General features: G+C 35.8%; 1 protein-coding gene across 15 annotated transcripts in view; it reads left to right on the top strand.

The window, feature by feature from the left end:
* Positions 1–23965, top strand: part of TAF5 (TBP-associated factor 5) — a 36899-nt gene extending 12934 nt beyond the window's left edge. For 4 of the 15 annotated variants that reach the window (XR_002283182.2, XR_016046539.1, XR_002283181.2 and 1 more), the window contains exons 8-21: positions 836–940; positions 2181–2329; positions 4592–4702; positions 4801–4870; positions 4950–4989; positions 19101–19265; positions 19408–19484; positions 20304–20420; positions 21215–21480; positions 22530–22625; positions 22709–22781; positions 22865–22955; positions 23353–23444; positions 23676–23965. Coding sequence is in view for 5 of the 15 variants with exons in the window: in XM_088854638.1 (XP_088710764.1) it covers positions 836–940; positions 2181–2329; positions 4592–4702; positions 4801–4870; positions 4950–4989; positions 19101–19265; positions 19408–19484; positions 20304–20420; positions 21215–21480; positions 22530–22625; positions 22709–22781; positions 22865–22933 (1338 nt within the window). In the remaining 10 variants the exon portion in view is untranslated. Of the gene's footprint in view, positions 1–835; positions 941–2180; positions 2330–4591; positions 4703–4800; positions 4871–4949; positions 4990–19100; positions 19266–19407; positions 19485–20303; positions 20421–21214; positions 21481–22529; positions 22626–22708; positions 22782–22859; positions 22956–23352 lie in introns of all 15 variants that reach the window. The other 11 variants (XM_088854638.1, XM_088854641.1, XM_020675194.2 and 8 more) reach the window with 7 other exon arrangements.
* Positions 23966–25589: the final 1624 nt, after the last annotated feature.

The following is a 25589-nucleotide window of genomic DNA, read 5'->3' as shown; positions in this document are numbered from 1 at the left end:
ATAGCAGATTTACACCATCACTAACTACTGGTCCATGGATGATGTTGCTAGAGTGTAATATGAATTAATATTGTGTGTCGAATGTAGTTGTTGATTTGGCTACCAATTTTTGATATTTATCATCAAGAGATTGATTCCCAAGTACTTTATATGCCCGTTATATCTTGAAAACCCATGAAACCTGCTTTTTTGGTGTATCTTCATTGACTCTAATTTTATTGACTGTTTATGGTATCGGCCTCCATTTTCAAGATATTAATTTCTTTTTGATGGTTAAATGTTTTCATTGTCGAGTTATCTGTCTATACAATTTCATTTACAAGTATAATTTTGTACAGTTGAATATCCTTTATTTTCCTTGGGAGCATCCTTTATTTTCCTTGATAAGTTGGGGGTGAACATCCATTATAATTCCAGAAAATCAAAAAGTGTGTGTTAAGTATAAAAAGATTATGCATAGTTCATGGAAAATTTGCACTCTTCTGTTATGCATTTGCAAGTATTAGAAACATTAAACTGTACCAGTAAGATAAATCTTACTTTCTATATGACTAAAAAAAGGATCCTCATCAAGAATCCAATGCATTTTGTATGCCTTCAATGTGTAATGGGCCATGTGATGACACAGTATTCTTTGATGGAGCAAGAATTATCGTTTTTTCAGGCATTGAATAACTTAAGTGGTTGTCTTTTATTAGTTAGTTATTGCAATGAATAACTTAAGTGGTTGTCTTGTATTGATTATTACCCTTTATGTTAACGATGTACTTGTAGAGCCATATATCTCGTGGACCTTTCAATGATTTTATCTTCTGATATAGATTTTTTTTTTTAGTTGCTTGAAGACTCTTTAGAAGAACGATTGGAGAAAGAGAATATGGCTTCAGAAGCTGAAAAAGTTGATGGTGATGGCAAAGATGCAGACATGGATGATAATAAGGTGATGATATGGTGTTTGCTTAGTTACTAATGCTTTAATCTTGTGAACTTCAAACTTTGAAGATATGCATTGATAAATGTTCTAGAAGATATTCTGTTCTATATCAGATTTGGTTGGTAGGTTTGGTAACTTTTCTTTTTGATTAATTTTCCTTTTTGATTAATTTTCCTTTTTGATTTATATTTAGGTTCACATCCATGTATTATTTAATTTGTTTTGTTCCTTTAGTTATGATTTAATTAATGAGTTCTATTCACTGAGAATAAATATGTTATTCTCAAAAATGACCTGAAATCATGTATTTTCCCCAAATTCACCTTCTTTTGTTGTGACGTGTTCCTCATTGCTTTCATATATCCTTCTTGATAAGAACTTCTAATTTTACTTAAGATTTCTTGTTGTTAACACTTTGAAAACGTTTGTCTAGTTATTGTGGCTTGAGATATGATGTAGGCATGGTACAAGTGATGCAATTGAAGCTTCCCCATTTTTCTTATCTTTACCTTTCTCTTTTTTTTGGTGGGGTGGTAGGGGAGTGGGGTGCGGTGGTTACTTTAGCGGTAAATTGAACTTGAGATATAGCACTGCTTAACGTCAGCTGCTAACCTCTCAAGCCCAATCCTAGATGTGCCTTCATCATCCATTCCATTAGTTTAGTCCAACGATGGTGAACTTTATTTTCTCACATGGCCCTTTCAAGCGAGGACCTATTTTGCCTACCGTGCAACTGTTTCCCTTGTTCTAGGTGTTTCCTCCACCTGCCTCCTCACTAATCACTTATGCTAAGCACCCTCTCGCCCTCCTATCCCTTTACATCATCATCAAACATTAGTTTTCCCTATCGGATGATTTTGGCCGGGCCTCCAAAATCATCCTTTACCTTGCCTGATATCCTCATGATTTCCGGATCCCTCATATTCCCATGCGTTTGGTGCCTCTCCACACTCCTTTTGTGTCATGGTCCCTACTTGAGTCAGGGGCGGATCACATTTATATGTGTTTCATGTAATTGTGTTTATGGTATTTATTGAAGATGTTATGTACTTGTTATTTCGGAACAAAATTTGTGTGCAGTACGAGGCATGTAGAGCTCTTACTTGATTAATCTCTAATTTCAAAATTTTCTTTTGATATACTGAATGCGTAAAATGTGATTCAGGTGCTTCTTATTCTATTTTGATTGCTTTTATAGGTATTTCCCTTGAAATTTTCAGTCCGTGACATTTTATTTCATTTCCAGAAGAAGGCAGAGGGTGGAAAATCTGGAGTTTCTCTTAAGAAGGTGAAAAAGGACAAGCTTTTGGGGGCAACAGGAAAGAATATACGTACAGAGACAAGCACTGTTTCTGTAGCTCCTCGAGTGAAATCTGAACTTCCATTACCGGTGGTGTAAGTTCTGTTTCTCATTACTTTTATTTGCAATTGGTTTATTGAGCTTTAATGGTGCAGTTCTTTACTTCTGTTACTTTTATTTCATAACTTGTTCCACATTTGACATGAATATGATATAGGAGATTTGGTTGCCAAAATATGACAGCTCCTTGTTATTGTTGTTCTCAATTCATTATTGTATTTAGTTGATGTATTCCTTGGTGAGGAAGCTAAATTCTTTTTTTTTTCCTTTTGCCCTCTTTTTGGAACTTTTGGATATTCCTTTTTACGAGTGGAGACTATCCCTTTTCCTCGAGCTGTTTACTGACCTGTTTGATTTACATCTCTGCCAATACATATTTACGAAATAATATTCCTTTTCTCTTCTTTGATTAGTACTGATCTATGTTGCAAAAGCATAGATCCATGTCCATGTTTGACACAACTCCTAAAAATAGCCACATTGGAACTGACCCATGTACAGCATAAACATATCTACATGTGTGATATTCATATACTGGATGTATTTATGCAGTTAAAATATAATGGGATATTTATCAATTTACCCATGAGAAATGAACACTTTATCACCTTATCCATATCTTTTGATTTAATTTCAAAATACCCATAAAAGAACACATGATCTTGAGTTGGAACAGGTATCCATAATATTTGGTGCTAGCACATGCCAGAAACCCTGCATGTGGATGTTCAATTCAATGTTCGAAAATTTGGCCGCAAACGCCTAGGCGGGCTCCCTAGCGTCCTTGCTCCTAGGCGACCAAGGCCCCACTTAGACGGTCACCTCAAGGCAGGCGCCTTGGAATAACTTGGCCAAGGGCAGAAAATGGCCCTTGGCTGGGTGTTTTTTTTGTTTTTTTTTGGAGAGGGAGGGGGGTAGAGTGTGTGCAATCTAGCCCCTCAAACCCCTAAAAAAGTGTCAGCCCCTTAATAAACTTAATTAAGGGGGCTTATGGGTTTTGGGATTATAAACTGATTTTTTGCTGCTCTAATGGAATTTGATGGTTGGTGGGAGCAATTAATTTTTAATTTGAGAAATTGGGTTGTGATTTCCATTGATTATTTCAGAAAGATGGCTTCTTTTAATCTTCAAACATGATTTTGAATTTGAAATGATTGTTGATGCTAAAAAGGACCAGTTTTGATGATGTGTTGTACTAAATGTGCAAGGGACCCTCACAAATCAGGGTTAGTTGCATGTTTTGGTTGGATGGGAGATTAATTATGAGAAAATTAAGAAATTTGGCTAAACTCTACAAAAAATTATAAGACATTTGACTAGGATCAGTGCCAATATATGGTTTCATATTACACAACAAAGAATTTGTGTGAAAACGTTAAAAATAATGTATATTCCTTCATGTATGTATTTGAAGTTATTGGGATATCGTTGTTTGAAATAACTAGACTGTAGTGCCCAAAAAAAAAGAGTCTATGTTTGCAACAAATAGACTATATCCAAGGCCCCCCTCCCCAATCCCCTAGGGCAAAGGTGTTTTGGGGGCCCGCCTAGGCAGCCAGGACCTTTGGCTGCTGAGATGCCCATCTCCGTTTTTATGAACATTGTTACAGTTTATAGTTGGTTGGGATTGGGAGCAGGACCGGATTTGGGAGTGGGATATTGTGAAATGTTAGAAGATCCCTATGATTGGGAGCACTGTCTATACAGTGCATATGTTAAGGATCTAGATCCCCATTGTTAGGGATTGAGATCTCAGCCTTTTGGGGATCTTGATTCTAACGTTTTGGGGATTTTGCTCCTAACCACAAAGAATGTATACAGTCTGAGACTGTGTATGCTCTTTAAAGTAGTGATCTCTTTATTTATAACCAGCAAGCAACGCAACTATATTAAAAGTATTGTTGTGTTGCTAGCTGTTTATAAATAAACAAAATCACCGGCTTAGTGGTTGTCTTGGTCTATAATGTTGGGATCAAGATCCCTAACAGCAGGAATCGGGATCCCTAACAATGGGAATCTAGATCCCAAAATTAAAAAATTGAGTTCCCTTAAAGATCCTTTTCCCAGAGCGCTGGAGCTAGATTCTAAGCAGGATCACACCATTGTTGGGAGATCACAATACCTATGGTCCAGTTTATATAGATAGTGATATATATTGGATTTTCAGTAAACTTTAGGTGGGAGTATTGCTCATGGTACGTTTTCTTTGTGCCTAATATGCAAGAGTATATTTATCTAAAAGTTCACAATCACTGTACTATCTCACCTGCTTCTTAAAATGTTTCCGATCTGGCCAGTCCAATGGAAGTTGAGCACTCATTTCTAGAGGACCTGCGAAACCGAGCGCAGCTGGGAAGCTCAGCACTGCCATCAGTTAGTTTCTATACTTTTATAAATACCCATAATAGGTATTACTTGTCATTTTACCTTAGCTATTTGATAGAGTGGTTCATGAACTGGCTATTTTTTAATGGCTAACTTTTGTTTTTACTGTGTTATTGGCCAGTCTAAATTGTGCGTCAATTTCTCGTGATGGTTCCTTAGTGGCAGGTGGATTCTCTGACTCATCAGTGAAGGTTTGTATACCATAAACTTGTGTAACAGCTCTGCCTTGCCTTGATGACACTGTTCTTTGAACTTATTTATTATAAACAGGTCTGGGACATGTCAAAGATAGGGCAGCAATCAGAAAATGGTCAGTATATGATCTGTAAGGTTATCTATTTCTAAAATATAATGGTAGAAGAGATTTTTTTTGAGGGAAATCTATTGGTAGAAGAGTTTCAGGCAAATATCTTTATCTTGTATGTATGTACATATGTAGTATGTGGAAATTGGAAAATCATTACAACAAATATAAATATGCATGCAGTCAACATGTTTTTGCATTTTATGTGTACAGTTTGGGCATGCTACGATACCTCTTGGACGTCAGTTTTTGCGCTGTGGGAATTAAATTTCCTTATAGTAGTGCCTGAATGGGTGGCATATCAGCCCAGTACACAAATAGTCAAGGTTGCAAATTTCAGGAATGTTACCCTGCCTATCGGGAAAGTAACACCAACGGTAGCGTTTTACTGATAGTGATAAAAGAAGAAAAACTCCTTTTGCCGTTATTAGCTAAAAAGCTTAGATCTTGTTACAAGTCATTATGATCATTCCAGAGTTTCTATTTCCATGAAAGCCCATAAAGGCTAGTAAATATAAGGCTCTGATATCCGGATGTCCAAATAGGGCCTACATAGTTTGCAAATAGCCAACCATTGCACAATATATTGATACGCCAGTTTATATTTTATTATTATTATTTTTTATTTTTAAATATTAGAATATTGTAAAAGGAGTATACATCAGTTTTATCGGCACTGAACTAATTATCAAATTGGTCAAGGCATTGGTTCAATTGGAATTGTCAAACCGGAAGGGTTCATTGGTCAAAATTTAGAAAATAATTTTTAAAAAATAAAGATATATTAATGAAAAAAGGGAAATAAATAGAAAAATATGAAAAGTGCTAAAAAATACTAGGAAAATAATAAATTTTTTTAGTAACAATAAAGAAGTAATAAAATCATAAATAAAGTAGTAAACAAGATTAGAAGCCAAGAAGCCAACAAAAAGCACAAATTAATCAGCAATACATAAAGCACTCCACTAACTCCTTACGCAATGAGCATTGTATTTGAATGGCGTTAAGGAAGCGTAGTGGATCCAAATCGTGGAGGACTACATAGATCCAGGCCAAAATCGGCCAAGATCACATAAAAAAATGCAGTCATTTTCCCCTAGTTTTATAGTAGCACGGGACTGCCGTTCTGGTCTAGACTAGTCAAACCGACCTGTCCACGGGATTGAACTAGATATTCTTGATTCCATCCTGTTTAGTGGACATGCAAGTCTCTGGTCCGGTCTTGTCCTGATCACACTACAATACATACATAGAGATACCCTTCTATGGCTAGAAACATTTTGAAATGATTTTATCTATAACTCAGATATTGTAATAATGAGTTGATACAAATGCACCAACTCTTATATATGTGCATGTATTTACTGATTATGCAATGCACTCCCTTATGGTTCCATTCTCAGGGCTGTCCAAAATGGATGCTTCCTCTCACCAGGGTCAGGCTTCATATGTCTCAGCTGTTTTTTGCTAGGTTACTAGGATCAGAATGCTAGGGTTATGGCACATACAGAAGTCTTGCTCTAACTGCGCTGAGTTTTGAGATGGGTTAAGCAGGCAAGGGAATGTATAAGGGATGAATTAATGGGGGAGACTTGGCGAGGGAGTGGAATGGGAGGAGTGGTTGGGTTGTAATGAGTGCTGATGATTTTGGGTGTGGCAGATGCTTCTTGTTGTTATGGGGATTGAGTCTGTTTGTGGGGGCTTCTTATGAGTCTATGGTTGTATAGAGGTATCCTGGGGGTTGTAATCAGGTCAAATTGACTTGGTCCTGAACACACACACATGCATGCACGTATGCTCACACACACATATATCTACTATATATTAAGCGAGAGGAATACCACCTCTATTTTTGTGACACATGTCTTATTTTTCCTCTTCCTTACTAAATCTCTCTTCTTACCTGCAAGATTTCGTCTTCTCTCTCTCCCTATTTTTGTGCTATGTGTCTTATTTTTCCTCTTCCTTAATAAATCTCTCCTCCCACCCACATGATTTTCTCTCTTCACTCTCTTGCTATTATACATTTCTTTAAATACCTTCCCCCTGTTTTTTGCCACGTGTCCCATACTTCCTCCTTAATAAATCATCCCCCCCCCCCACTCACACTCCCCACGATATTTTTTCTCTCTCTCTCCCTTTTATACCTTCCCCTTACCTACAAGATTTCATCTTCTCTCTCCCCTCCTATTTGTGCCACGTGTCTCATTTTTCCTCTTCCTTAATAAATCCTCCCCACACCCACATGATTTTCTCTCTTCTCTCTTCCTATTTTACATTTCTATAAATATCTTCCCCATGTTTTGTGCCACGTGTCACATCTGTCTTCCTTCCTAATAAATCACCTCCCCTCCCCCCCATGATTTTTTCTTAAATCTCTCCCATTTATTTTCCTAAAATCTCTCTTCTCTCCCTTATTTATATCATCTATAGTTTCTTCTCTACCGTTATCTCTATCCTATTTATTTCCTAAAATCTTTTCTCTCAAAGGTTTCTCTCTCTATTTTTTCTATCTTACTCTCTTTCGTTTCTCTCTCTCTCTCTCTATTATTTCTATCTTACAGTAACTCCCAATAACGTATAATAAAGAAACCTATTATTTCTATCTCCCTACCACGTTAGCTCTTTTTTTTTATGTGCTACACTTTTTTATTTTCTCCAACTTGCACTACTTGTCATTAATTGCAATTAATGCCTTTATGTGATAACTCCCATCATGTATTTCTCATATAGTATTTCTCCAATTTCATTCATCTCTCTCCTTTAAATCTCTCTCTCAATCTCTCCCCTCCCAAAATATCTTTTTAGGAAAAACCTTTTCCATCCACCATAAACCCTCTAGCCACAACCCAAAATCCTATCACGCCCCACCTTATCTCTCTCTCTCAAGTTCATTTCTTTACTGATCTCTTACAAGGAGTTTTTAGCTCGAAAATATTTTCCTAAGAGAAAAATAGAAGATACGATGTCTGTCTCTATCTTTATGTAGTATTTTTTTCAAATTGTAATATGAATTTTGTACATATTGAAAATAAGTGGTTTGTGCTCTCTCTCCCAGGTCGTGAAACTCTATTAGAATAAAAAAAACTAAGGATTTAGATTCTTGAATAGTTTTGATTTTTTTTTGTAAACGTGAACATAGTAATAAAATAGTAGTATATTTTTCAAATTGTAATATGATTTTTTAACATGTAGAAAATAAGTGGTTTGATATCTCTCACAGGTTGTGAGACTCAATTAGATTGAAAAAACTAAGTATTTAGATTCTTGAGTAGTTTAAAATTTTTTATTATAAATTTGAACATAGTAATAAAATAATACTTATTATTAATATTATTAATAGTATTGTTATTTTTTTTTTGATTGTCTATAAGTTATTTATTTATGTTATTGTCTCTTCTAGCTTTCTCTTGCTATTTTTCAGTTGTATTATGCCTCTATTATGAAATAATATTTTAATTTTAATTTTATAAGTTATTTTTATCGTATAAGGTAAAGCCCATGGATCTTAAATGCTAATGGAAAAAAGGATTGTTTTTTCCCTTCTTGATTCTTATGTTAGATTATATCAATTTTGTTTCTATCTCAATTTAACCCTTTATGATTTTAACTACATTTTGTATATTTTAGTGTTTTATGAATATTTTAACCTTACAATAGTGTTTTTTGATGATAGTAATGGCTTTCTCTTGCTATTTTCTAGGTGTATTATTGCCTCTTTTGAACTCGTTATTATGAAACAAAATTAAAGGGAAAAATTGAGATAACAAAGTCGATTTATCATTGAACTTAAGAATCAAAAAGAAAAATAATCTCTTTTTAGTATTCAAGATCAATGGGCCTTACCTTATAAGAAAAAAATATTATAACAACAATAATAATAATAATAATAATAATAATAATAATAATAATAATAATAATAATAATAATAATAATAATAATAATAATAATAATAATAATAATAATAATAATAATAATAATAATAATAATAATAATAATAATAATAATAATAATAATAATAATAATAATAATAATAATAATAATAATAATAATAATAATAATAATAATAATAATAATAATAATAATAATAATAATAATAATAATAATAATAATAATAATAATAATAATAATAATAATAATAATAATAATAATAATAATAATAATAATAATAATAATAATAATAATAATATTAGAAATAACAACAACAACAACAACAAAAACAACAATAACAATAATAATAATAATTATAATATAGTCTTATTATTTTTATTTTATATTATTATAAAAATAAAATAGTAAAATAAATAATAATAAAATTAATATTAATAATGAAAACAAATAAAATAATAATTTTGTTTATATCTCGATTTTGGCCTTTGCGTATTTTAACTATAATTTTTATATTTTAAAAGTTTTTATGACTATTTTAACATTACATTAGTTTTTTTAATGATAATACTATTTTTTTTTTAATGTGATTCAGCATATATGAAATTTAATTCTTTGCTTTTTGAGATACTGGAATATTTTTTATTTTTTAATTATAAATTTTGAATTATTAAAATTATTCAAAACTAATATATTGTGATCCCATCTCCTCTTAACTTTTTCTTACTATTTTTCATTTGCACTATGTCCCTCTTGATTCTTCTATTTAAAATAATATTGAAAATCTTTTAGTCACATTAAATCATTTTTTATGATAAATATTATATTTGAATTATTTCCTCTGTTCATGCTTTTTAAGCAAATTTTATACTTCTTAAGTTAATGGAATAGAAAGAACACAACTTATTGAAAATGGCCATCCCTCATTAATAAGCATGCATTTTTTATTAAGCATAATTTATCTCTCACATTCAAGTCATTATTGCTCATGTGCAACAAAAAGCCCCAACCTCATAAAAAATGTAGATATTTTTATTTATGATAATTTATCCCTCTCACTCACGTTACTATTTTCCATGTCTATTTTTAATGAAAAACATGTGGGTTAAGGAAAGAAATATGTGTTAATCTCACCTCTCACCCCTAAATCTCTCTCTCACTCTTTCTTTCCTTATCTCTTGCAGTCTCGTTTTCCTTAAATCTCTCTCCCCTCTCTTATTCTTGATCAATATATATAAATTCTTATCACTGTTTTGTTTATAATAAGGTTAATGCTTCATGAGTGTGCCTTAAGAGACTAATATATTAGATATAGATATTAATAGGATCTAATGTCTTAAACTAATATATTGGATATTAGCATTAGTAAGAACCTGCATAAATTTATTTATTAGTTTTATTTATTTAATTTAAATTATTTATTTAAGTCATTTTCGTTATTTAAATTGTATTTTAAATGGATCATTGCTAATTAGTGATATATTATAAATAATTTTTACTATCATACTTATTATTAATTAGTAAAATATTCGATTGTGAAGATAAATGCATTAAATTCTCTCTCTCTAATTATAATGGTATCATTCTAATAAAAATAAATTATTCTTACTAATACCTACTTTTTACAATTATTATAGGAATACAATGCAAAAAACTCTCCAAAACACAGTAACACGCTGATTTCTTTAATTCAAATCCTACACAGTTGGAACTTCAAATCACAAGAGCCAAAAAGAGAGAGCAACTCTCTCTCTAAGAGAAGGCCATCATCATTTAGGACTCAAAAGTCCTTGACACGATTTGGTAATATAACCACCATTCGTATCACACAATCACATAAAGAAGAAAATGCAACCAAGCTCACAAAGACAAAGGGACAAGAAATATTAAGGAACACAACCTAAAATACCTGCAAAGGACTTTAACAGAAAAAGTTATTGGGTGAGCAAAAAGATTGAATATATTTATTTGTTTATTTATTTATGTATATGGGAAGGAATGAGCAGGTTGGGTCAGCACCAAGGAATTCCTTGAAGTCTTGTGCCTAATGTATTTGGTTCAAGGAATTCCCTTGCGTTTAGCAGATCAGAGTATTGGGATGGTTTTTGGGCTTTCTTTCTAGCATGTTCACTAATTATGGTCATAGATACCATTGTAAATTTTTTGGTCTTAAGGTGTACATTTAGCTATCGGGACAGTCCTTGAGTTCTTGAGATTTTGATGGCAGGTATACATATTTTTTATGTTCTCTCTTATATGTATAGTCAAAAGTGGCAGCCTGAGCACCTAGGCAGCCACCTAGAGGGGTTCCAGGTCAACCCAAGTAGAAACCCCTAGTTCCAGCCTGGGCATTACGTACACAATTCTTCCCCCCACCCCCCCCCAAAAAAAAATAAAAATAAAAAACAACCCAAACAAAACACACACCACAAAGTGACCTCTTAGACCATTTCTCTTGTATTTAAGTTGAAAGTTATTATCATTCATAGACCCTAAAAGACCATTTCTTTTAGGGAAATGGAATCATATCTTTCCCCTTAGAGACCTCTTGAACTATTTATTTCTTCCCTGGGCCTAACTCTCATGGCTCAAGGAAGTGCTATGACTAAATGAAATAGTCATCACTCAGCGTCTGGCCAGCTTGTAATAAGTGACTGGCTGCACGCCTCTTTACCCGAGAGTTCCTTCTCTTACACATAGCGCACATAACCCTTGAGAAAAATCATCCTGGGCCCACTGTCTTACGTGCAACAAGAAGTTACATCTTTTCATGGATGTTAATAGCATCTTATCAAGGTTTCCCCCTTTCTTTATCACTATAAAGAAAGAGTTTCTTTATGCATTTGGGTCCCACGTAGCGCACTCTTGTACCCACTGGTGATTTAGTTGCACCACGAAAAAATAGTATTTCATCAGCATTTTGTGGATTGAAGGTAGGGACATATGTTTATGGCATTTTGAGGAAGGAGCACCTTCAAAGTTGTTTTAGTGTAGAATCTAGGTATATTTTTTTGTTATGAGGAGCACCTTCTCACCTCCAATCATGCCTTTGGATAATGTATGGACACTCCTGGTATATGAAGGAAATGGACAAGTGACTTTTTCTTGTGGGTCATCTTTTAGATCTGTTTGTCATGCTCTTTTTCTTTTCACTTTCGAGTAGAATGTCATGCACATGTATCGTTACAAACCCATGGCCCCCTCCAGGTGAGCCTCCTATAGCTACACCATAGTTATCGAGTTCTTCTAAAGCGGGGGTCGCTCCCACTCCAGAAACTCGGGCGCATGCTCTGAGACACGTGGATCTTGATTCCATGCATTTCCTGATTTGGGATCTCAAATTGGGAAATCGAGGAACTAGATCCCATGTTAAATGGGATCTAGATCCCTATGCCCAAAATCATGGTTATGAGTAATTGGAACTGCTATTCCACCAACTTGGAACGAGTATCTTCTACTTTGTGAGCGAGTTTCACCAGCACATTTTTAGGTTCATATACAACGACGCATAGATCTTGAGTTTTTTATGACCTACAAGCTTTCTAAAGGCCTCGATTTCCTATATATTAGAATTTACAACTTTGCACACCTTGTGAATCATGACTTGTGACTAGTTTCAAAGAAAGGCAACAAGAGAGGGCAAGGAGAGAGGAGAAAGATGGAAGGAAATAGAAAGATTGTGTTGTGGTTTTAATCGAGGAACGAGATCGCAATCAATACGCTCCTTTGGGCTAGTTCATTGGGCCTTCTAGAAGGACTTCTATTACTTGAGTGTTAGTCACCCAAATTGAGTCCCTTATGGGTTCACCTTATGGGTGAAGGAATAACATATATGCCTGAAAATATGAGGTTTCTCTCGTCTATATGTCCTTTGGAGCCTAGCAATCTTTGACAGATGATAGCTATTTATAACTATACCCCAAAAGAATGCTTATCTAATGCAGCATTTCATCATCATCATAACCATTAGAGTCTTTTTCCAACTATTTGGGGTTGACTACACGAATCCTGGTCCGCCATTCAGCGGCTCTATTAAGGGCCATACTTTCAGTGAGGCCATAAGTGCCTATGTCTTTTCTCACTACTTTCAACCACGTTTTTTTAGGCCTATTCCTTGCCCTTTTTGAGCCTTTTACTTGAACTAACTCGCACTTCCTAACAGGTTTTGTATTGGGTTTGCGCTGCACATCTACCGCAACATTTCTTTTTTGAAAATTATCTATTGCATTAAATATAATAATCGATCGATTGTCAAGGAGGAATCGTCCAATCTTACCGATTGGTGCCAAAAATTAGGTTGTGTGTGTATGTAGTCATATTAATGTAAGTGGGTCTGCAATTTTTGTAATGTATTCACATGAGTAATTTTTTGGAGTGAAATTTACTTAAATAATTGTTCAATGGAATTTGCTACGGAACTAGAATACCATGGATAAATGATCTTTGGGAGCCTTGATCCTCAGCTCGATAGATTGCGATCATTCACTTTTGGGCAGTTATGGAAAGCACTCCCTTAATTTTAGGGATCTTGATCCGTTTACCTCACAATGTACGGAACTTGTTCCCTCAACTATGGATCTTTGAGCCTCCCTTGCTCCCACATTCTCTCTTCCAATCCCGGAGCTCCCTGGCTCCCATTCCTTCTAACTATGAGATACGCAACCCCTCTCCCACCTCTTCCACGAGGGTCAGAGTTGACTACTGGTTGTTACGTACTTGACACTTCCTACCACCTGCTTGTTGGCTTGCTAATGCAGTGTTGATAGAGTTCAACGACATAACCCTTCTAAAATATCCTTGGCTCAACCCTAGAAGCAACCAACGGAGCAACTTCAAGATGAGCATTGAATTCTGTAGTCGAACTAGCAACTGACCTATTGATTCTCCTCGTAGTCCTTCATCGAAGATTAATTCATTCATGAAATCTTGTTCTTCATCAAAAATTGGATAACTACCTTCTTCATATGGGCCCTTGTCAAGGCCAGTGGCATGTCCCAATCCGTGACTTGTTGATCTGAAAGCAGTTTGACAAGAATACAGTTTCTCCATGGCCTTTCTCTTCAATATCATGAATCAAAATATCCTTACAAGCATCGAGATTACCTTTCCCCTAGTTGTGAGTTGAATTAATTTCTGTTGAACCTGATCTGTTAATGCAATTGGATTCAGATTAGCCATTGTCATGAATGGTTAAACATCGATTAGAGTGAGTTAGTTACACCTTGTGCACCACTTCCTCGAACCTCTTATGGGTTTAATGTTTTTGTCATACCTCATACATTGGTTCCTCAAATCTCCTCTTCAGATTGTTGAATACCTCCCATTTTACTTATTCACTGCATGACCAAAGCCTACTCAATCTCCTCTAACATCCCTCTCGCAAACTTGCAGCGGATCCTCGGGCGCTTTGGGATCGGGCCTACTATGATCCTGATGATGCTAAGTTGAATAAGAAAAAGGAAATCAATTAAATAATGTATTGACTGAAATCAATGGAAGCTAACATGCCAGCTTCAATGGCTCGGCGAATTTAATAGAACACCTAAGAACAATGTCCAGGAATAATAATAATCAACTCTGAATGAGAAACCTAGCTCAACTCCTATTTATAGACTTTACTTGGACCCTATAATCCTAATTCTAATGTGCTTATGACTCCTAATTAAAATTGACCCAAATTTGACACCTTTGCCCTTGGCGACATAAAATAAGTTGAACTTGTCCTAATAATAACCTTGAAATGATACCCCCACTTCATGTAGGCATAATGTTTTGCTCTGATGCTGAAATTTCTATTATGACCCCTTACGAAAACGACAACGGAAACCTTGTAAGATGAAATTCGTTGGTTTCCTTGCTCAATCGTGGCCTAAAATGCCTCTAAAGCCCTGAATTTTGGACTTGAAATTTGTCATCTGAAGTCGGTCGGTCTGCATCAGTCTCCCTTAGTTAGAGAGAACTCACCCTCAATTTTTGATCATATGTGAACTTCTTTGGTGCTTTTGCATTTCTTCAGCTCCTCTGAAATCTTCGAATTCAATTACTCAAGCTTACCCTTCCACTGGGCCAAATACTGACTTGGGAACCACGACAAATAGTAATGGTCTGACTATCAAGAACTTTCTATATCTGATCACCAACCGCCTAATGTATCTATGCTTTCCACTTAACATCCTTTGTAGGGGTATAAATTGGTCAGGTCGGGTCTGAATCGGGTTGTAGACTTGGACCCGGACGTAGACCCGGGCAAGTTGAGGTCAATCAAATTGGGACCTGACTCCAGGTTAGAATATAAACAAACAAAAATATATACATGAGATATATATAATATATTTCATAGCAGTGATTCCAAACCCACCAATATGGGTTGTGAATCAATGGGAACCGACCCGGTTCCCTGTCGGAACCAGGAATCGGGCCGGTTCCAATAGAATCGTCTAGTTTTTTTAGGGAACTATTCGATTTTGTTAGGGAATCAGGCAGTCTGGGTTGTCTGGTTACCACGATGCATATTTTTTTATTATTTTTCTCTTTTTCTATTTTTTAAAATTTTTCTATTGATCGATTCTCACCAGGGAGAATCGGTTTGAGGCCTGATTCACCAGTTTGGACTGTTTTACATCACTAAATATTCTTATGTAGTATTGAAAATTTGAAATATATAGAATAATTTGATTAGGTCTTTGACGGACTCGGAGTCGACTTGACCCAACTTTGGGTACAAACTTTTGGACCTGGACTCAACCCAGACCCGAGTCAATTCTGGTCGACTCAACATGATTCCCAACCCTAATACTTTGCATCAATGGGCTCTCCATGATACTATAGATCAGAAATTCAAAAGATGAAGAGAGATCATATGCCGTATCTTCTAAAGCACATTACATGGGCCAATCTTCTTGTATTTGCACTTATGATATGTTCCACTAGGAAAAGGCTTTCGTCTGAGAGAGACCATCACGAAATCTCCTTCATGGACATCGTTGTTGGAAAACATTTTCTTGTACTTGTCATGGTTCTCGTGTATGAACTAATGCAATTGAGAATTTCCATAATGAAATCAAAGAACTGAAAGGTCACATTTGACAACCTGGAAAACTATGGGAGTCCCTTGTTTCGATGTGCTTGCAACTTTCCTTGTTTGCCAATGATGGAAAACTGTGGAAAAGCGTGGAAAAATGGGAGTCCTCTTTTCCCCACTTTTCTGTCCGCTTTTCTCCACACACACACACACACACACAGAGTAGAGCCTATGCCATTTCTACTCCTCTCTTTCCTCCAAAGGCCTATCTATTTCTCTTCCCCTAGGGCCTATTTCTCTAGTTCTCTCTACCCTGGGGCCTATTGCTATCTTTCTTTACTCTGGATCCTCTCTTTCTCCCAAAAGCCTATCTATTTCTCTCCCCTCTCCCCCCTCCCGCTCCACCTCCCCCTCCCCCTCCCCCTCCCCCAACCCCCACAGAAAAAAAAAGAAAAAAAGAGCCTCTCCCTCTCCACCCTGGAGCGTATCCCTCTCTCACCCTCTTTACCCTCGAGCCCATCCCTTCTGTCCCTCCTCCTCTCTCTCTCTCTCTCTCACATCCTATTCCCACCTCTTTAAAAAAAAGCTTTTTCTCTCTCTTCCCTAGTTCCTCTCTCTACTTGTACCATAGTCTCTCTCTCTCTCTTCCCTAGAACCTAGCTGCCTCTTGCCCCAAAAGCCTTTCTCTCTCACTACCCTAGAGCCTTTGCCTCTCTCTCTCTCTAGCGTAGAGCCTTTCTATCTCTATACCCTAGAGCCTTTCTCTCGCTTTTCCATACTCTAGAGCCACTTTTTCTCTCTCCCCCCCCCCACCCAAGGCCTCTCTTCCTCTACTTTGGAGCCCATCCCTCTCTCTACTCTAGAGTCTCCCCCCCTCCCACTCCCAACCCTCGCCCCCAAAAGCCTCTCTCTCTCTCTCTTACCTAGAGCCTATCCCTCTCTCTCTCTCTCTCTCTCTCTCTAGAGCACTTTTTCTCAATCTGTCTCTCTCTGCCCTAGACCTATCACATTTTATCTTCCCCACTAGCCTCTCTCTCTCTCTATATATATCTCTTTCCTTACCCTAGAGCTTATCCCTCTCTATTTTTAGAGCCTATTTCTCTCTCTTCTCTCTTCCCATTAGAGTATATTCCTCACAGTGTGTTGAATAACAAATGGTTAAAAACAACATCTCCAGCTTTCTTCCTTCCCAAACAGGGTAAATTGGTAGCACCGGTTTTTTCAGATAGGTTAGTAAACGAGGGTTCACAACTTCTAGACACTAGTTTTCCATTTCAGCCATTTTCTAGGGCTCCCAACTGGTAGAGAAACTGCATCTCGAAGTTGTCAAACGTGACAAAGTTTGATTGAAAATCATAGTGGAAGCTTAAAACCCATGCTTCTCAGCTCTCTAGTGAAATCAGGACTCCAAAGATAATAGTCTTCAACTGTGAAAGAAAAAACCTTATACAATACCTCATCATTATTTGAGCCTTATCCCAACTATTCGTGGTTAGGTGCACAAATCCTTTTCGGCCATTTTGCTCTATCAAGGGCCATACCCTCAGTTACACCATAAGTCACTATATTTTTTCTCTTTACTTCCATCAATATCCTTTGGGGCTTCCTCTTACCTTTTTAGGGCCTCCACTTGCACCAAAACACCCTTTCTAACCTGTTTTTTCTAGGTCGACGTTGCACATGACCAGACCACGCAAGTCTGTTTTTTCGCATTTTATCGCCTATTGGAGCTACCCCTAAGTTCCCTTGAATCCGAATTCTACCTTCATTATCTTGCCACTCATCCATCTCTATATTCTCGTCTTAGCTACACTCATTCTATGGATGTGTTGTTTCATGACTGCCTAACATTCTGTCCCATTAAGCATGGTTGATCTCACAGCCGTCCTCTAGAGTTTCTCGTTTAGTTTGTAATAAAAGATCTTACTTAGAACCCAAGAAATCCCAATTCTATTGAATTAAAAGTCCTAATTAAATGAAAATTCTCAATGACAATTAACCCATTGTAAAATAAATAATTCCATAAGGACTCTTAACTACTTCTTCAAACAGCTACTAAACTACAAAAAAAATAAAAAAATAAAACACTGTAAAATCCCTAAAAAAACTTAAAAACCCTAAAATGAAACCTTAAAATCCCAAAATTCATCCATAAAATTTAGGGAAAATTACAAAAAAGCCCCAAGACTACACTTTCTATGCAACTTACTCCCAACCTAACTTTTTCTCTAACTTTTTTCCCCAAAGCAAACTTTCTTTTTCTCTAACGTTTTTCCCCAAAGCAAACTTTCTATGCAAATACCCCCCAAGGGAAAATGTTCATTTTTTTTTAAGATGGAAATGCCCTTCCCGTACACAAAAATCATTTTAGCCAGATTTGATGTTGACTTTTGGACCTCAGTAGCACATTGCCGGAGAGCACGATCACATTGCTCAAGTGCACAAGTGCCGAACCGCCCTAAGACAACTACTAGACCGAAACTGAGTACTGCCGGACTGCCCTTTACATAGTGCCGGAGCCCTGGAATCCAGTAACATATATTGTTGGACCGCCCTTTGCAACTGTCGGACCGCACTTTACACAGTGCAGGAGCCCTACTGCCAGACCGCACTTCACAGTGTCGGAGCCCTATTGCCGGAACGCACTTTACACAGTGCCGGAGCCCTACTGTCGGACCGCACTTACACAGTACCTGAGCCCCTATTTTGGTGGGATAGAGGATTGAGAGGTATGGGTAAGGTAAAAGTAAAGGAGGGTAGTTTATGCATTTTTTTATTTTTTATTTGGTTGGGGGTGTATTTGCATAGAAAGTATATTTTGGGGAAAAAAGTGAGAGAAAAGATAGGTTGGGGGTAAGTTGCATAGAAAGTGCAGTTTTGGGGGTTTTTTGTAACTTTCACTAAAATTTAATAAAAAATTAAATATTAAGAAGCATCCTGTCCTGCATCATTTGGATTAGGTGAGGTTTTGAGCCTTCTGGCCTTAACATTTTAGGCTAAAAAACTATTGGGTACTCTTCACAACAGCTCTCATAACCCAAGATAGTTACATGTAAATAGAGTACATTAAATAGGAATTATGTAACAAGCACAACTCTTGTGTCAACAAGTACTTTCCATTATATCTTTGCTTATTTTTGAGCTTTAATAGTTTATGAAAGCTTTCATTCCTGAAATTTGGACTAATAAGAACCATATTTTTTTGCAGGCAATGTGCAGGGAGAAATTGAAGCTGCTCAGAAGGGGCAAGTCTTAGGACAGGAGAATGGGAAAAGGTCTTACACATTACTTCAGGGTCACTCTGGACCTGTTTATTCAACAACCTTTTGTCCACTGGGGGATTTTATCCTGTCTTCTTCTGCTGATTCAACTAGTATGCTTCGTTTCCTTTTCTTTTTTGGGTTTCGTTGTTGCTTGTTGCTTAAGTTCTGTTTTACTTTCAATTTACGCAATAATGTTCTCCATTAATGTTTTTTTGGGTGAATATGCTCCCTATTGATGGTATATTATTGCAGTTCGATTATGGAGCACTAAACTGAATGCTAATCTTGTCTGCTATAAGGGTCACAATTATCCAATCTGGGATGTTCAGGTAATCATCTATTTTCAAATAGATTTGTTGGCTCATTTAGATAAGCGAAACATTAGATGGCATGCCGACCTTATTCAAGTCTTATTTTTGGTCCCTGAATCACATTTAGGTAGATTGGAAGGCACAAACATACTTTTCAAAGCTATGAACTTGTGGCTATACCACTTATCTTATTCCTACTAGGACCAAAACTAGGATTACCCTCCATTGCTCCTATTGGATCCCAAGGGCCTCCTGTTCCCCACTTCCTTTTGTTCTAATTGAGTCCTCCACAAAATTATCAACACACTTAATTTGGGGTTCTGTTCTTTTTTGCGAGGCATTCACTTGATTTCACCATGGTCCCTAACTCACTTTATGAGCAAATAAACATTACTTATACAGGTTGCTTATTGAGCTTTTTACCATGACTCTGTCATTTACTAGATCTTCACCATGATCCCCTAGAGACTTTCTGAGAAAATAAGCATTACACAAGATGTACTTGCATGATGAGTTACATCTTGAAATAGTCTACCTACTCGATACAAGTTGGCCCCCTTGTAGCCAATGACTCTGGTCCAACATTTACTACTCCCAAATGTGGAGACCTAGATGCATATACTCCATTAATAACTTTTTGGCTACTGAATGTGCTATGGAATAAATATAACTCATCCCTTTGAGGCCTGCCAAAACTCCCCTCCGCAAAACCCCATGATGCTTTATGCAGGTCCTTAAGTTTGGAAATTAGAATAAGTATTTGGGTTGAATCTAGTAATGTGTTTCATGACATTTACAAGGGAAAACTGAAAGCCTTTTCATATTTACGTGGGGCAGTTTAGTCCTGTTGGACACTATTTTGCAAGTTCTTCACATGATCGGACTGCGAGAATATGGTCTATGGATAGAATACAGCCTCTACGCATAATGGCAGGACACCTGTCGGATGTGGATGTAAGTATTTTTCAAGCTTTGCATTTGAGATATCAATGGATTGATGAATAGAGTAATTTATATTCCCCTATATTCTTGTCTATGATGAGAAACTTCTTTAGAGAAGACCATTGTCTAGTTGAAGTAATAATCAGTATTACCTTTACCAGTAATTACTTATTGTGCAATATCCATATGCCCCATATAAACATCTAAAATACCTCTTACTTATCTGAAATATTTAACTACTCTTTAAGACTCCTGCTATTTCCACCCATTCTTCTCTTGCAAATATCTAGGTAATCTGTTGGCTGTTCCTGGTTATGCATGCTTGGTCATACGGTTTTCGTATCTGTAGCTTGGATGTTTACATGGATGTAGTGTTATGCATAAATAATGACTTCTATTTATCTGGGGAAGGCTAAAGATTTGATAAATATTTACAAGATAGTATATGATACACCGACTAATGCTGTCTTTCATGAGAAAATTACTATAATAGTTTTAATTGGCATCAATTTGAACTTGAAATAATCTAGATATCTGATCCTCCTTTCAGTGTGACCAATAAGCCTGTGATGGTTTTATCTCCCTTGTCAAGTTCCAAAATACGTTGATGGACAATGGATTCTATTAGGACAGCCCTATTTTACATAGTTTAAGCCATCTTTTGTCATGCATATGCTGTGGCAACTCATCTAAACTAATGAAATTTATGAAGTTGTTTTTTTATTTTCCTGGCCAGATATACGTATTTACAGTATTTAATTGATGGCTCCCTTTTAACTGGTTGTACAAAATACATGTTATCACAGTGTGTGCAATGGCATGTAAACTGCAATTACATTGCAACTGGTTCTAGCGACAAGACAGTCAGACTGTGGGATGTGCAGACTGGAGAATGTGTTCGCATTTTTCTTGGTCATAGAGGTATGATATTGTCCATAGCAATGTCACCTGATGGGCGTTATATGGCTTCTGGTGATGAGGATGGCATGATAATGATGTGGGATCTTTCAAGTGGAAAATGTGTCACTCCTTTAACAGGGCATACGTCTTGTGTATGGACTGTTGCATTCAGGTAAGGGTAATTACACTTGTGTTTACTTTCATCTAATCATATTCTACTGAAATATGGATCACTTAACACCAATATTACTTTCCTCTTATCATATTCTACTGGAATATGGATCACTCATTACCAATATTGATTATAGGAATCTTGAAAAATGGAATGCATGGAAACATGGATCGTCAACTATGCCCACTGTAGTTGAATTTGTCATCTCCTTTTAGGGAAATTTATCAAAATACACATAAGAGATCAACTATTTAACATTTTACCCATATCTTTTAATTTTAATTTCAAAATACACATTTGACCATGAGTATAGGAATATTTGAAAATAGTGAACTGTTAAATTGTTGAATAATTAGATGTATTTTGATAAATTTCCCTTTCTTTTATCGATTGGAATTGAATTCATGAACATTGACGTCTTTGATGATTGCAACCATGACTTGCTTTTTCAAATTTTCCCTTTTGTTTTTTCTCCTTCCTATCCCAAGTGTTTTTTTCTTTTCCTGGTCTATCATGCTTTCCTGTATGACTGGATAGAATTGGATTGGAAAAGTTCAGTAATAGCATGTTTGATTGGTGGAAGCGACAGCTGCCACGAAAGCAATGACTTCCACGGACTCTGGAAGCCACAACTGTGGCTTCTCCAGATCAGCGTAAATTCTGTTTACCATCGGCTTCCAAAACAGCGTTGCACTTCCCATGTAACAAACATAGGAAGTGCTACAGTTGTGGAACCTATGCTTCCACAAAACAAACACGCGTTTCTGATTTAGTCCTTATAGCATTGTTTCTTGCAACATTTATTCAGAAATTTGTCCTAACGCCTGCAATTTTTTCTGAGGAATTGACCATTTGTTTAAATTTATTGAATCCGGGCAAACTTGGACACGAACTTTGGAAAAGGTGGCACCCATCTTATACTGAAAGCCATAATGTTGTAAATTCCAAATTTCTATCAATTTGAGTCAGACACGTATTTTTCCGGCCAGGGGCTGCAGCCAAGTGTTGGAGACCCATTTTTATATGCTAATTTAGGATCATTTTCACAGTTGTGAAGGTTCATTATTGGCATCTGGTTCTGCTGATTGCACTGTAAAACTATGGGATGTCAATGCTAATACAAAGGGTCCACGAGCAGAAGAAAAGTAAGGGCTTTGAACCTAATGTTTCCAATTTTGAAATGTTTTTCATTGAGGAATGCTGTTTTCTCACTTGTTTTTATTAGCAGGGTAACTAACACAAATAGACTGCGATTTTTGAAGACTCTGCCTACTAAGTCAACTCCTGTCTATGCTTTACAGGTATTATTCTCTATTGTTGGTAAGACTAATGCGTAAGTTTTTTTTGCAATGATAAGTACTAAATGTGAGTATGATTAGTGCAGTTCTCTAGAAGGAATCTTCTGTTTGCAGCTGGAGCACTCTCAAAAGGCTTGAGTTCTTACAACAAGTAGCTGACTAATGATTTCATATAAGGTGAGAGTAGGTCCCAAGTCTGTGCAGCTCTCTGCATTCCTCCATTATGGATAGTGCCACAAAATGCCGGTTTCTTTTTCTTTTAAGGTGGATGAAAAAAATTTCCTCTTGTTTTAGGAAGTAGTTGGTCTAGTTTTCACAAATCATCACAGATACATTATCTTGAAAAAAGGATCAAAATGCTTATTTCTGAAACATGACTTGTGGATATAAAACAATTAACCATGGATCTGATTTCATTTGAAGTTTGAAAAACCTAGGGAGGTTCCCCTCATGCTCGAAATTACATGTTGAAATAGTGGCACTTCTTTAGTTCTCATTAGTGTAATACTCAATTTCATCAAATTACCAGATATATTGTCAATCACTCATCCTTGATAAACCTTGTTCCATGTAGGACTAACGAATTTTCCAGAGAAGGCTGAGAACATGATGCTGAAAGCAGTTAGAAGAAGTGTGTAGACCGTGAACGCATGCCAAGAAATTCAGGTGATAGCTCCATGGGTAAATGGAGAGAGAAATTCTCTTAGCGAAGTATTTCCAAAGCTTATGTATTCTTTTTTTTTACCTTTCTTTTCTTTTCTTCTCTTTTTTTTTTTTTTTGGTTCCGGTTTTCAACATACCTTTTGTTCTTTATTGATGTATTTTTGTTTTTGAACTGATTATTAGAATGGAAGGCCTCGCTAACTATTAAGTATTAATTTCTGTGTATTTTCACAGAGATCCACTTTGATTGAACTGGAAAGCATGTCAATGATGACTGTGAGCATCAGTGTTTGGGTCTGTCAAATTAGAACCGTTTAGCTCAAGCTCTCCATTCCCTTTGGGGTTCCATATTGTTACTGATAAATAGGTGGAAAATTAAGGCTCTCGGTTTCCAAAAGTACCCTTTGTATGAAGATTTTTGTGGCCTTCACTTTTTATGTATTTATTCGAAAGAATTCACCTAGTGAAGAGTGTATTAATGAATTGGTTCAGCTCGTGTATGGGCGAGGCCTATTTAATGTGTCTAACACAATCTCCTTTAGAAGGCATTCAAAGTGCCGGTTGTTAGCTCCTCCATTTACAGTCCATTTCGAAAAAATCCCTCGCCTCGCCACCCTCTTGTTTGTTTCTATTGTATGGAGCGCACTGGGAGGCCACAATGGTTTTCTCTATCCGAGCCTTCTCTGTTTGAGATATGAGATCGGTGGCTAGGGTGTGCCTTTGACTGAGCTCAATGTTTACTAATTAGAATTTTCGAACTATAGGATATGCTTCACATTGACAACTAGGGATGATTATGACTTTTTTGTATTAAAGATTAACAATTTTATTTGATTGTTAGGGATGATTATGATTTTTTTTGTACTAAAGATTTAATATATGTATATTTTTTGAGAAAAGCTTATATAGAGCCTAGGCTCTAAACAATCAAATTAGAGTCTATGTCAAAACTTTCAAGAAGAGGTGGTTTTGATGCCCAAATATCATCAAATTGATAAACTTGACATCAAGATGCATGGATATGAGTAAAAAATAGATTTTAAGTTTTGAAAATAGTGTATCTTATAATGTATTTTTGGACCTTCAGCTATCGAGATTTTCAAATTTTTTATAGGTATGATGGATCTACACTATTTTTGAAGGTTTAAATTTTGTAAGTAGAGGTGAAAATAGAATTTAAGGATATCACACAGATTTATAGTATTGAAATCATATTTTTCGATACTATTTGAAAGTTGGTTTGAATTTTGATTGTTTAGAGCCTTCGCTCTATACAAATCTCACCTTTTATTTATTTATTTATTACAAATTAGTAACTTTTATTAATCAAAAGGGGTACATTAGAACAACTACAAAATTAAAGTATCTGAAACTTCAATGGCGGGCAGTCACACAATTTGTAGCTAGCCCATCAGCCATCTCATTGCCGCCAAAATGTTCAACCAAATAGATCTCAAAGTCCATGGCACCCTTTGCTCCGTTCGGCACCATTTAATTACATTTATGGCTCGTTTGAATCCTACGGAAAACAAAACCATGTTTTGGATCGTAACATGGTTATGCAAATTCTGGTTCTGCCAAAACCTTGTTATTGATCAAAACATCGTTATGTAAATTCTGGTTATGCCAAAACCTTGTTATTGATAGATGATAATACTTAGGTAATGCAAATCTGTTGTTTGGGTCATCTATTTGTAACTTGGGTTTATACTATTTAGGAAACATTTGGTAGGTATGAAATATTTTCATATGAAATTTACGTTACACATATTTGGTATGCAACAATAGTTATAAAAAAATTTCCCATTATAAAAAATTTTACCAAAATTTTAAAGAGAAATTAAACCAAATTTTAGAGAGAGAAACTACCTAAATTTTTTTAAAAAGAAACTATCTCAACATTTTTAGAGAGAAAATTGTCTAAAATTTTGAATTTGATACAATTTCTCTCTAAATATTTTGAGATAGTTTCTCTCTTTGAAAATTCGAAATTTCAAATAGTTGAAAATTTCTCTTTAAAATTTTGAGAGAGTTTCTATCTCAAAAAATCTTCAGGTAGTTCTCTTTATAAAATTTGATATAGTTTTTCTCATTAAACTTTAAGATACTTTCCCTTTCTAAAACTTAAATTTTAATAAAGTTTCTCTA

This window comes from Amborella trichopoda, chromosome 12, assembly GCF_054954075.1.
Source record: "Amborella trichopoda isolate Santa Cruz 75 chromosome 12, AtrichopodaSantaCruz75HAP2 v2.0, whole genome shotgun sequence".
Classification (NCBI taxonomy): domain Eukaryota; kingdom Viridiplantae; phylum Streptophyta; class Magnoliopsida; order Amborellales; family Amborellaceae; genus Amborella; species Amborella trichopoda.
This window is presented reverse-complemented; position numbering and strand designations above follow the sequence as displayed.